The sequence below is a fragment of the Parasteatoda tepidariorum genome, chromosome 2, assembly GCF_982258835.1.
Source record: "Parasteatoda tepidariorum strain Cologne lab strain chromosome 2, Ptep-v5.0, whole genome shotgun sequence".
Classification (NCBI taxonomy): Eukaryota; Metazoa; Arthropoda; class Arachnida; order Araneae; family Theridiidae; genus Parasteatoda; species Parasteatoda tepidariorum.
The window spans coordinates 116,494,865-116,509,381 of NC_141756.1; the positions used below are offsets into that span (position 1 = coordinate 116,494,865).

Genomic DNA, 14,517 nt, shown 5'->3' on the forward strand with positions numbered 1-14,517 from the left:
GTAACGAAAACTAAAATTGAGAAAATATTTTCCACAAATTGGTGTCAGAATAGGGGGAAAGAATCTGTAGAAGTTGGCATCCCTTTATGAAAGTAAACTCAAGCAAATAACAGCTAAAAAAAGGATTATTGTTAATAGCTTCAGCAAATATTAATTAAGCTGTTAGTAAGTAGTGCATGAAGACTTGAAGACATACTTGATTTATTTGGTTCTTAGGAAGAAGTCTTTGTATAAGTGTCGACTGCAATCGAGACATCTGAGGCTGTGGATGACAATTAAGTATATCTTAATTATGCTGAGGTTATTTCAAAACTGAATATTTTTGTTCATTTAACTAATCTCATGTTGCCATAAATCAATATTTTCAAATTTTATATTCGATGAAAAAGAGAAAATTTTACAAACAGATTGAAAAACAGATGATAGTTGTGTCTCTTCACACAACATAAGGCGGATTGTTCATAAATTTTTGAACAGGATGTATCTGTAATTTAGTTCGGATCACATTCGATGCTTTAGGAAAATAATTTCAACTGAAAAAAATTTAAGGAATAAAAAAATATATTTATTCCTCTAAGTTTATTTATTTAAACACTAAAAAATTTTAATACCAATTATAACGTTTGCCTGACATCACTAGTCAACCCAATTTTTTCCATGAGCAAACTTAATTAAAACCAATAAATTTTTACTCATTTCTTCATTATGAACCAATGTCAAAGTAATTTGATGAATTATTAATATGAATAATAAAGTCTTCGATTATACGATAATAAAATCTAAAGGCAGATACAGGCAATTTTTAAATACCTTATTCACAGAAACATTCAGAAGTATTAATATTACTACTAAATGCATGTAAACTTAAACTATGTATTTTCATGTAACATTACATTTAAACGAATCACTTTGAATTTAAAATTAAATTTTATATCATACCATCTAAAAAATATTAATTTCAAGAGATCTTTTTAAATAAAAAATTTAAACTATGCCACTCAATTCATGTGAGAAGGTGGAAGAGTTCCTTTTAAAATAGCCAGATAGCTTTTGCTCCAGATCATAAGCTTGCCTCTTTTTAAAGTTTCAATAATGTTCAGTAAGTTAATTGTTTTCTTTATGAAATACAATACTATCTTAAAATTTAAGTAATTATTGAATTTTTTTGCAAAATATTAAAAGCATTTTTTCCAAATACTGAAGTAAAAAGTTAAGTTCTTGAAAAGTCATAGCTGTTCAAACTCTTAAGCAACAGCTATGGTTAGAACAGTTCCAAAATTCATTTGTTTTATGCAAAATAAAATAAATAAATCCTTATTATCACCGTGCTGAAGGTACTTTTTGGCTACCTCGATGCAAGCAAAAAGTTGCTTCAAAAATGAAGGTATCCACCTACTTTTAATTTTATTTACGTAATTAAACACACAAAAATTTATTTAAATAAAAAATTTTAAAAAAATAAATAAAAAAAAGTTGAATTTTTTCCACCTAGCTAACGTAAAAACACCATACCAAATATTATGTACCTATAATCAAACACCATACCAAATATTATGTACCTATAATCAATCACAATACCGGTAGTATTTATTAACACAAATAATTAGGCAACACTAGCTTTAATAATAACTTGGTGGGTTTATTAATGCCACTGGTGATGGAGTTATACCTCTACCTCAAAATATGACAACTAAAATAAGAAATCAATGATTCATTTCTGTGGTATATAACTATTTAACTTAAATAATTGCAGACTTAATTTTTCAAATAAATTTTTGAAAAAAGTTTTCTTCAAAAAAAATTAAAATTTTGAAGAAAAAAAAAATTCTATAAAAAAGCGAATTTATGTATTAAATTGAATTGTAAATGTTTAGAAAAAAAGAGTTTGTTAATTAATATACAACACATAAATTTTTTATTTTTGATTAAAAAAAATATGAATTTAACTTGTTTAGGATTTAAATTGTAAACGTTAAACAAATTTGTTTCTACCTTAATAATAAAGAGAACTTAACAGCAAGATTTAAAATTAACCAGTATTAAAGCTACAAAACAATAGTTCTTAGGAAAAAACAATAATTATTAAACAAAACAAAAAACAATAGTTCTTAGCTTTCTACAAAATAAAAATTTACCTTTTAAATAATATAAACTTTTGATATCTATAGTTAAATCTAGGAGAGTTCAAAATTGTATTCCACAAATTTAGATTGTTGATGGTATTTAGCAATTGTATTATTTATAATGATGCGACAAGCTTATAGCTCTGTATTTTTATTAGGGACCACAAATTTATCTAAAATTGTCAACAAAGCTGAAAAAAAGTCTTTTCATTTTTTAATGTGAAGGGTGAAAAAGTCCCATGCCATTGCTAACCAATTTTTAATTATGCAGAAAACTCTTCTATATTTATTACCGGAATTATGATAATTCACCTCTAGTGAAGCCTGAAAATATCAGGCATTTATTTATTAAGTTTTCATTTAGTTCTATCATTGGCAGAGTCGGAAGCCATTTTCTTAGTAGCAAATCAGAAGCAAAATTTCCCTCAGGAAAAGGCTGAAGAACTTGAAAAAACTAGCCAGAACATTAATTAATCTTTCAGAAACAGAACAGGCCAAACATTTGAAGAACAATTTCTCAATAATTTTTACCTTTCTATTATTAACAAGCTTCCAAATGATAACTTTCAATTTCGTGATCGCATTCTGCTACAAATGTGTGTATTACAGTAAAATACATTTTTTTTTTTTTTTTCAATTCATTACAAATTAAAGTGAAGCCAACATTGCTTAGTTTATTCCAATCCATAAATGTGGTTTCAGAACTGCAATAGTTATAGAATAGTTTAATTTCTGAATCTATATTATTCGGAAAACAACAATAAAGAATCATCCGAATTACTTGAAATTATATCATTTATGTTGATTATTAATAAATTTTTTATCGTTTTCTTGGTAAGTATTTTTTTTATTTTGAACAAAAAATTTCAACTAGAATTCAGCTATTCTGTTTTTAAGTTTATTGAAATTCATATCGAGATTTTGCAATTTTAAAATTTTACTGTGTGGTATGTCATCTTAAAGTAATGAAGGGATAAGCTATGTATATTTATTTGAGAATAAAGTCTTCAAATGAAGAACATATCATTTTGGAATTCTAGGATTTATAAAATAAAGCAGGTAAGTGTTATAATTTTTATAATAAAAATTTTTACTTGTAAAAAAAATTTCTTTTTTTTTAATTTGATGATAATTTACTATAGAATAGTTTTCGACATCCGATTATGAATTTAAAAACATTAAATTTTTTTCTTTTAATGTGAGGAATTTTTAGAATTGTTTTTTTCGTTTCGTAAGTATTTGTTATTTTACGTTTTTCAATTTCTAAATAATCATTTTAATTGAAACTTAAAATTTTTTGATAAAAATTGCTGTCAAATTTTTTTTTTGACAAAATTAAATTATATAAAATTATGAGCTTATGTATACTTTTTGCTTATTTTAATGTTTGAAAGAATATGATTCTTAAAACTATGAGATGTAAAGTTGAAATAGGCCTTTCATGTTATATCATTAAATTTAGTAAAACTATTTCTCGGGCATTAGGTTTTAACTCTAATAAGGTAGGGCGTCCGTCTTAAGTTTGCTAATATTAAATTTTCGGACTACTAAATGTATCTTAGGTAGCCCTAACAGATAAATAAATTTTCATTGCTAGTGTGAACCCTATTTATGATTAAAGAATTTTTTTTTTAAATTTTTAATTTACTAAAACAGTAATTTAAATATAATTAGTTTTTTAACAGAAAAACATCTTGACACTCACTCTTCTTTAAATACGAAAACAAAAATAGTTATAACTAAAAAAAAATTCTAGCTAGACTTAAACATGAAGAAAAGATGCAAGAATATGTTCTGTATACTTAACAAAAGCAATAATACTGCACAAGTGGAATCTTATTAAAATGAAGTTAAAATTTTTTACCTGAAACTCAGATCCTCTATATGTATCTGGTTGAGAAGATGGGTAGGGTGCCGGATTAGTCGGTTGACTGTTAGGATATTGAGAAGGTGGGGGTCGGCCTTGAAAAGACATTGGTTGTTGTTGAGGCATGCTCTCTCGAACTCCCATAGGCTGACCTGGATATCTATGTGATGGTGGATAAGGAGACGGTTCTGGAGTAGGCGAGGAACCAATCACAGACGTAGTTGCAGTTGGTGGCCTAATCATTGGACTCGTGGGAGGTGGTTGTGATTCATTAAACCTTTTTAAACAAAAACCATTGAATTAACTTAAAAACAACTTTTATTTTTACACATAAATAGAATATAACACTGTTATTACTAATAAATTTAATTTCATAATTACTATAATAATTTATATTGATTATTATTTATAGCTATCAGTGATTTTTTTAAGAAAATTTCATTTATTTGTAAATTATTTGTAAGAATTGTACTTTAATTAGTTATATTTATTATTTAACTGTAACAATATTTATAGTTAATGAATACTATAACCAAAGTGATTATTATTAATAACTCACACAATAACCTTAAGTGCAAGGTATAAAATCTCATAAACTGGTAACTGAGTTACAAAAGTATTTTGAACTAAACTATGCAAGTTCTAACTATGTCAGTACACAACAACGTTCTTTTTTTTTCTTTTCGTGTTTTATTTGCAATCCTTTGTGACATTTTTACTTGATTAAATTATGTTAATGAAGCGGTCTCATTCTTTTATCCCTTCACACCAGGGTTCGCCAAGTGGGCCCACCTTCAAAAAACCCACTTGGAACGATAAATGGGTTTTTTCAACAACAAAATTTTATTAAAACTTAGCGATGCATATTTACTTTTATATAATTTATTGTGCAGCATAAATTTCTGAAATAGAGTTGCATGATTTATATGATTAAGTTTTTAATATTTGTAAAGTAAAAGAAACTCGAATCTTATAATTTTATAGTACTACTGAAAACTTTAAGTGGGTGTTTTCAAAAAGTAATATTTTAATGATATTAAATCAAATAGAAATTCAAATAATATAGTCTGAAAAGATCAATTTTTCAAATATAGTTGCATGCTTTATATATTAATAAACAGGTTATTATTATTAATTCATATGTTTAAAAAAATTGAAAAGAAACAATTTTTTTTACTAAGTGGTACAATAACAGATTTAAACAGTTTTATTTTCTGGCCTTAAAAAAATAAGGTAAAACTTTTTATAAGAGAACTTTTTAAAGTTATTTATCTAAAAATGAAATAATTTTTCTAGCGTTAATTATTTGAAAAAAATGGGACAAGTAACTGATACTCTTTATAATTATAAGTAATTTTAATTTCACTTTCTATTAATCTTATTATAAAAACATGGAAGATCATTGAATATTTATTTCATTTTTTTATTAAAGTCAAAAGTCAGATGAAATTTTTGTTTTTACTTATTATAAATATTTACAGATTCTAATTTTATAATAGGTAATATATATATATATATATATATATATATATATATGTTTAATAAATATGGTAAATAAATGTGCATGAAAACAAAAAGATTAATAAACTTGTTCCTTTTATATTACTGCATTTATATTTTATAATGCTTGAGTTAAAAATTGTGAAACGTTATATACTTAACAATAAAGAAGATTCAAATATGTATTAGTGATGATGCATTATTTTAAACTTAATATAAAATACATATAACAAAATTAAAATAACTTTTTAGATTTATTTCTATTTTAAAGCTTATACAACACTTTTTAATAAATAAAAATAGTTACACAGTAAAACTTAAAAGTTTATGAGCACTAAATGAAAAAACCTAATTTCCCCCGGGTTTTTTCAAATAAAACCCAATTTTCCCTGGGTTTTTTCAATAAAACCCAGGAAGGGTTGAGTTTTTTCTTAAATACCTGGGTTTTTTCTAACCCTGATTCACACACTATTGTATGGATATTCAGGAGTAATTGTGAGCCCACCTCAAAAATCCTGAAAATTTCTTGAGTCAAATCATTAATGACTCATTTCAAAAAATTAATGTCTTTATAAATTTAAATCATTGATATTTTAAAACAGCCGACCAGGTGGCCGAGTGGTTAGCGTGTCTGACTGTGGAGCCATTGGTCGAGGGTTCGAATCCTGCTCAGGGCATGGATGTTTCTTTCTCTCTCTGTGTTCTATCTCCTTTCCTCTTTGTGTAAATGTGACCCGCCCTGTAAACGGGTTTGTGGTTGTGTGACGTGGGCAACGCTGCTCCATTGCCGTGGCTTCGCCACAGGTGCCCACTATGTAACGAGAAGAGAGTAGCAGTTCTGGCATTTCTGTGGCCAATAGGACAAACCCCAAGTGCCCGCCATTTTAAAAATAAATAAAAAACTTCAAAACATGAAATTCTAAATAAATTATATGCAGCATAATTTAAATGAATGATTATGTATAAGTTTACTTTTATCTCTAATCACTTTTATTGTTCCCCCAGGAAAAAAAAAACAACAAATGAATGGGTGATTTCTTGAAACTTCCGGATCACAATCACCTCTGGATATTAATAAGACATTTTGTGAAAGGTTCTGTTTTTGTAAAATTGTAGAGAAAAAAAAAAAGAAACTTATCATAAATTTGCGAATATAAAATAAGCGTTAAGTCACATTCTTTCAACCAGAGTCCTGTTTTTGTGACTTTGTGCAAATAGGGTCCTAATATTGTAAAAATTTCTAGAAACCTTTTCAAGAAGTTTTTAAATTGTAAATAGATACAAGATTTTGCTCAACAATTGCTGCTACTAAATTAGAAATAACATACAAATATTTTGTATTTAGCCTATACTGCTCAACTCAGAATATTCCTTTCGGATGAATAATGGAAACCAAATCCCTCACATTTTTAATAATTTCAATTGGCATATTTTAAATGACACAACTTAATAATGTATCACTTTTAATGTGTAAATTTAAACAATTCTTAAATTCATAATATTTTATTTAAAAAATTGCCAGAAATTAATTTTTATTTACATAATATTCTATTAATTAATTTTATGAATAAATATAAATTGATCAATTATTCATTTACAAAAAACAATTATGATTTAATATTAATGAGAATGTGAAAACAATGTTTGTTAAAGTAGAAATATTTTCTTAGAATACTACATTTAGAATTTAAACTTAGGGAAACTTAGGGTTTGTCTCAAATAGTCTTTCTTTCCCACCCCCGGAAAGGGTTTATTCGATTAACAAAACAATAATGAAGATAACCAAATTTGTGAAGGGTCTGTTTTTATGAAAAGATACTTTGTGAAGTGTCCGTCAACGGACCCAAATTTCTTCTACACATTTCTTCCCTGATAACAGAAAGCATTTTCTCGGGTACAATTGCATGACGAGACACGAATATAATGATGAGTTTATATATTTAAAAAATTTTAATAATTTCTATTCTTTTTATCATATAATATATGATATGACAGAAAAAAAGAAGTACCTCTCTTGATCAGAGCAAGGGTCTGGGTAGTTAGGGTACTGAGTGGCATTTGGTCCAACCGTCCTGTTAGGGGGATACCCACCAGGTGGTGGTGCATATGGATCAGGCACCATATTCCTATTGGGAAAATTAGTCTCAGCAATAGGAGGCACCATGGTATTTGAATACTGATCACTATATGGCTCTTGCTGCCCAGCAGTATTACTGTAGCCGAAAGACGAAGAGGGTACGTTGGGTTGGTTTCCGGAATACGGGGGCATGTTGGCATTTGCGTTCGCTTGGGAGTATCCATAGGTGTCACCGGAGCTGTGCCTAGGCTGATACTGGGAACTTTGGATGTCATCATTGAAAGGGTCCATTGCACCCTCTGATCCTGAATGATTAACCATAGGACCTCCAGGATGATGCATGCCATCTTGGTAGGGAGGATGATGTCCTGGATAATCGGATCCTGACATCATGCCAGGATGAGATCCAGCATTAGGTGGGTATCCACCGGGATAAGGGGATGGGTAACCATCCATTATGGGCCCACCTAGGGAGAAAGAACATTACAGAATAAAAGAAATAACAATATTTTTTACAATTTTAACACAAGCATCTTATAATTCAAGATTGCCACTCAAATATGGAGAGAGAGAAAAACATATTATACACAAGAAATTATGAACACAATCACTGTGCTCTTATATGAGCTGTATTGGGCAAAATTATATTTCAGTTCGACCTCAATTTAACAAAATCTTCGATAATAAGTTCATTATATGGAAAATTTGTTAAATGGAAAATCACATTTTGAAATACTTAAAACACAAAACAGGATTTAAATTTATAAACACTAGACATATTCATATAGCAATTGATACAACTTTATTTTGTAAACTATTATCTACTATTTATTTTATAAATCTTAACCATAAAAGAGATCTGCAGTGAAAGCAAGGATAGAACAAAATATTATCCAGTGTTACACAATCATTCTACATACATTTTCAAATAAAAAAGCAAAATTTAGGTATAAAATTATAGCTGTATTTATAATAAAAGTAATTTTAAACATACATTACCACATGCATTCTTAATTTTATTGCTCCTGATACAGTCCATTAATATGAAAAAATTAATGGATTTTATTGCTACTGATAAAATCCATTAATTTTGTCTGAGTTTTTTATTTGAAATGGAAACAAAAAGGGAAAGGGATTTTACTAGTTTCTCTATAAGTTAAGTGGCTCTGAAAATCAATTCAAGGTCATTTCCCCCATAAAAAAATAGATAATTCACTTCACTATTTGGAAGTTATTTTATGAAGAAATTCCCAAAATGTTCTTGGTTCCTCAGAAAAAAGCCCAAAATAGAAAAATTTGCAAAATGGAAGTTCGTAACATAGAAGTCTGACTGTAGTTATAATTGTTGAAAAAACTTGGAGAAATAAGGAAGAGCAGAACATATTTAAACACATATAATGCTATAGTAAATCAAATAGTTTAGCTGAAATATCATTTTTAAATTTCCCATAGATTGATTGCATTTTGAATGCTTACCATTTTTTAAAAGACGAAAACAAGAAAAATTTCCATGTATTTCCCAGTTTCTAAAGAAGAAATCAAAATTCCCTGTAATTTTACATGATTTTTATATTCCCTGTACTTTCCAGGTTTTCTCTGTGGAGTAGCAACTCTATAATTTTATTTTGAGTGGACTCAGTTGCTTCAACATTTCATTGTTTATTCTCAAATTTATGCAGTTTATAACAAATCAAATAAAAATTTAGATGCATTCCAGAATATCTAATCAAAAAATACAAATGGAATAGAATAATTGAATAAAATAATAGAATGGTCTACATGAAATAGAAAACTTGGCTTTGTTTTATTAAATAGGATTTAGATTGCCAAAGTCCATTATGAAATATACACAAATTTTGTTAAATCCAAGGTTTTAACATAGAAATCCAAGGAGTCCAAAATTTTAAGGGCTTAACAAATATTAAAAAACTTTGTGTAAAAGATAACTAGAAAGTTTTTTTTTTTTTAATTAAAAAGCAATTATAAGGAACTTGCAAAAATGTATAGTTTGCATATTTTTTTCTAGCCCTTTTGAAATAAATTTTGACTTTGTCAAATTTCATCAAGAAAAATAAATAAAGTTATCACTTTTACACATAAATACATTTTCCAGTTCCAAATATTTTAATAAATCTTGCTAAAGTATAGATGATAAAGATTAACATAAAAAACTACCCATCTTATATTTTTAAATTTTAATACATAAGAAAATCTAAGGCATTTTATATGGAGGGAAAAAAAATCACAGTACATTATTAAGTTTGCTTGTAACATGTAAAATAAAAAATATTTGCTGTTATTTTTTTCTTCTAACTCTTGCAATTCAATTTTTTGCTCTTTTCAAGTTTTTCTTAAACTATTAAATTTTAACAGCTAAGTCATATCATTTAGTTTCCCCTGCTTGGACAGCAAATTCATCAGCAGACTTAAGCAAATTCATCAGCAGTAAGTTCATCGATGCAACGCAATAATAATCTAAGGAGTTTCTAAGGACTAATTTGGATATCTAAGTAGTTCCAAGTACTCCTTGGAGACTTTTTATTTCCAAAGAGTTTTTAAGGAGTCTACACGCACCCTGAATATAGAACCATGACTTATAGTTAAAAGTTAAGTTATAGTCAATCAGCAAATACAGACACTATATTTCAAGATCGTTATTAGTCAATACACAGTCACCCATGAAAGAAGAACCTGCCAACATTGAAAAATAAAATAACGAAAATTTTACTAGCCAGAACATGATTATGCATGATGTTTTGATACATCATGCATAATCTAGTGAGTCAAAATTAGAAATAATATAAGCACTTACATTTAATGAAGTAAAAAATATGTATATAAATCTTGATCTAAAGAATTTTTTTTTTTAAATCCCTATTTGTAATTACTCAAACTATTTTATTCTAAAACTGTCATAGAACAACTGACAATTTTGGGCTTATGACTACTAATGTTTAACTCAGTAGCTTTGTAATTGTGAACCCAATCCAGAAATCCTTTTTGATGAAACTAAGCAACATTTGAGTTACATGGAGAGTACCCATCGGCAAAGGGACCTGCGATCTGTCTACCACTGAGAATATTTTACATCATCACTGTATTTGGCGCAAGCTGGATGCGGAATTTATTACGACCAGTCATTGCCGAGATTAGAACCCGGTTCACCTCATTGGAAGGCGAACACTCTTTTCCTCCGAGCCATTATGAGTTGAATTAAAGTATTAACACTCAACATACTGAAGTATTATTCGTTCTAAAATTTTTAATTTATTTTTATGTAGAGCTACCCTTTAAAATTGACAAAAAAAAACTTTTTAACTATCAATAATAAATTACTTGTCTATTACTATTCAAAATCATGAGTTAACATAAGAAAAAACATTTCAAATTCACATTTAATGTCATAAATGAAAAATTTATAGTAACAGGGGTGATTGTGAGCCCAACTCAAAGATCCTGAAAATTTTTTGAGTAAAATCATTAATGACGCATTTCAAAAAAATAAACATGTTTATAATTTTAAATCATTGATATTTTCAAAACATGGAATTCTATGCAGCATAATTTAAATGCATATTTTATGTATAAGTTTACCTTTATCTGTAATCACATCTATTATTATACCAGAAAAAAAAAATACACGAATGAAAGAGATGCAAAGCATAAATTCTGGTTCTAATATTTTTAAATAAAATATATAAGAATTTTTATTCATAAATGTGAACAATGATTTTTTGAAACTTCTGGATTTCAGATTTCCGGTAGCTTCCAGATCGCAATTAGCAAAAAGTCCAGAAATCCGGATTTTTTCAGAAGCGTCATCTATGTAATTATCTCATCATAAGCGCAATAGCATTTGTACATTGAAGACAATGAAACTCCCTAAAATTTCCGATAAATAAAATATTTAGTGTATTATGATACAGTTATCATGAATGAAATTTATAGTCTATAAAATTAACTAGATTTTTTCCTATCCATGTTGGCAGTTATATTATAAGGAGAAGAAAAATATAATATAAAGACATAAAATGATTTTGTATACAAATACCAAAAGTAAAACAAATTATGAAAAAATGTATTAAATCTTTTGAAAATCTGGCAAGTAAAACAAAAACTTATTTTATAACTGGAATCATGAAGTTTTAATTTAAATAAGTTTAATACCACACTATGTCAAATACTTCATATCACAAAAAATTGAAAAAATGTAATGTAACCTAACTCATATTTCAAATTCAACATTCATATTTCCCTATCAGCAAAGGCAGTCTATTGTTCTTCCTTATAAATATTTCTCAACATAACGTGTCATAGAATTTTTATTAATTCACGGAAAACCTAATTGTGTGTGTGTGTTTTTTTTAAAAGTATCATTTGTTAATTATATTTAGTACCAAAATGGAAATGTTTTAAATGAAGTATTTGATTCTTGGTTAATACAACCAAATTCCATTTTAGCGAAATCCGAAATAAAATGATGAAAATTTTGGAATCCCCCATAGAAACAATTAATTAAAAATACCGATATTAAAAATTTGTAATCCGATTTAAAGAAGGTGAAAATAAGCAACAACTCTCAGTTTCCCTCGTTATTAAAACACTTTTCCATTCTTCAAAAGTACAAAATGATCTCAGAAATCAAATATTTTTGCATCTTCAAAATAAAAAGTTTCAGATACGAAAAAGACATTAAAAAAAAAAGAAGAAGAAGAATCACTCTGAAGGAACCACCCTGAAAATACTAAACCATTCATGTTTGAAGAAGTTTGTGGCTGTCCAAAAGAGTGGATTTCCACATCAGTCGGTTGAAAATGTGCATCATTTGGAGAATTTTGTAATTCTTACTGGTTCTAAATCCCGTGTACTGAAAAAAATCACGGATTACCCAATTTCTTATAGGTAAGTGATAATAAACCCATTATTCATTTTAATTTAATTGGTTTGTGAGCTTTTAAAATATTGATTTGATATTTTCTACTTGTAGAGTAAAAATAGATCAAAACTTATAATTAAATGCAATATTTATTATTTTTTTATGCTAAAAATCAGGGGTCTGGTCTGTCCAGACCAAATTTACTACTGTTTAGCGGTACATTTACAAATTCAACTTTAGGAAAAACCGTAGTTTAACAGAATACTTTTTCTTAAAATTTTATTTTTGAATCCCATGTTTTTACCATATTTTTGAATTGATTTTTTAATATAGTTATTAATTTTCACACATTATGCCTAAATTTTCACAAAATAGGTATCTCTCAGAAAAACCTAGACAGACCCCTGAAAATTCTAATGTAACAAAATAATTTTGGTTAATGTTGAAATTCGTAATATCGATAAAACGAATTTTCGTTCCACAGGGTGCGTAGCCAACTCCTTCAACAAAAAATTAGCACCTTTTAAGTACTTTTTAAGCACTCAAAAAATATTTTTAAGCACTATATACATTAACAAAATGCAAAATAGTTTTCGTTGACTTTACATGATCATGACAAAATAAATAGTTTCTAACGAAGAACTTTTTTTCTTGATAATATTAGCCACCATAAAAAGATCGAGAAATTTTTCAGTTCGATTTCAGAGGGTGGAAAATGAAGTCTGAAATTGAGAATATCTTGCAAAATTCAGCAGAGTAACACATGAGAGTGCAATAATCTCATCGAACCCAGCTAAATAGACGCACATACAGACTCGCAAGTATTTCATCAAACATGTAAAATGATTGTCGCTTTCATACGCTATCAACCGACGGTACGCCGCCGAAAAGGATTGTGTTGGAATGAATTGTTAAAAGGTTGAATAGAACAATGTAAAAACCACACTTTTACATAATACGTGGCGAAAAGCGACATGGTCAAGAAAAAAATCACACTTTCGAAAAGGGAAACTAAGCACTTTTTAAAAATACCCAATAAAAAAAAAGCACCTTTAAGGGCTTTTAAATAACGAAAATCAAAATTAAGCACTTTTTAAAAACTCTATGCGCCATGGTTACAGTGTAGAGATTGCTTTGGTCCCTAGGAATTTGCTAAAGCGGGAATCAATTGCATAACAATTATAAAAATGATAAATGGAATGAATACAGACCTGCATTTTTGGCATTTTTCTTTCTGGAATTAGACTCCAGGCTACTTATGAGAGGAACAGGATCAATGCCTCCCCTATCGTATTTACATTCATAAGGCAGAAGATGTTTGATGTACTGTTTCCTCAGAGTATATGCCGCACTTGAAGAAGCACCAATCCCTATCAGTCCTGCAATTTCCTTCCACATCTTACCTTTCATCACCTGAAACATTCAAATTATGTTAAAATGATCAATCTGCTAAATTTAATTATACTTTGTTATACAAAGGTAAATATATCTTTTATTTATATATATTTCGACAAATATGAATGATATATATTTTTTAAGAAAAATATATCATGCTCCCTGTGTCAGAATTGTGGCGACATTGTCGCAGCATGTTACTGAGTTCTTGCAGAAAGATATTTCTTTTGGGAAGCAACAAAAATTTGGTTTCGTTTCTGTAAAGATGTTAGAGATTCTTTCTGAAGAATTATATTTGAAAGATGGCTTTCTCGCATATCAGAGGGGAAAGAAATGCTCGCAAATTTTCTATTCTCATTTGAGAAATAATATAAGTAGTGTTCGGTAGTTACTGCAACTGATTTGAGGATTTTTAATAAGTTTCTTTTGTAATGTGATGATTTACAAAAAGGCAAAAAGGAAAAATCTAGAGACATTTTCTACTTCAAAGATGTACAATTTATTTTATCCAAATAGAATTTTTTTCATTAACACAACGTTTTTGTCACTTTTAATTATAACAATTAAAAGTAGGAAAAAAAAGATATTCGGGCCAGAGAGGTTTTACGCAGAAAGCCTGAAAAAATTCGGCCACAGGGATCATACTTTGCAATGCAATACTCGGGCAAACCGGTCGTTA

The 14,517-nt window shown here is 28.0% G+C and overlaps 1 protein-coding gene across 4 annotated transcripts in view; it reads right to left on the bottom strand.

The window, feature by feature from the left end:
• LOC107455734 (trithorax group protein osa) overlaps positions 1-14,517 on the bottom strand; it is a 139,306-nt gene that overhangs the window by 18,723 nt on the left and 106,066 nt on the right. For 2 of the 4 annotated variants that reach the window (XM_087158144.1, XM_087158146.1), the window contains 4 exons: positions 13,655-13,856; positions 7,500-8,034; positions 3,988-4,267; positions 197-262 (listed from right to left, as the gene is read on the bottom strand). In XM_087158144.1, coding sequence (XP_087014270.1) covers positions 197-262; positions 3,988-4,267; positions 7,500-8,034; positions 13,655-13,856 — 1,083 coding nt within the window. The remainder of the gene's footprint in view (positions 1-196; positions 263-3,987; positions 4,268-7,499; positions 8,035-13,654; positions 13,857-14,517) is intronic. The other 2 variants (XM_087158145.1, XM_087158147.1) reach the window with 1 other exon arrangement.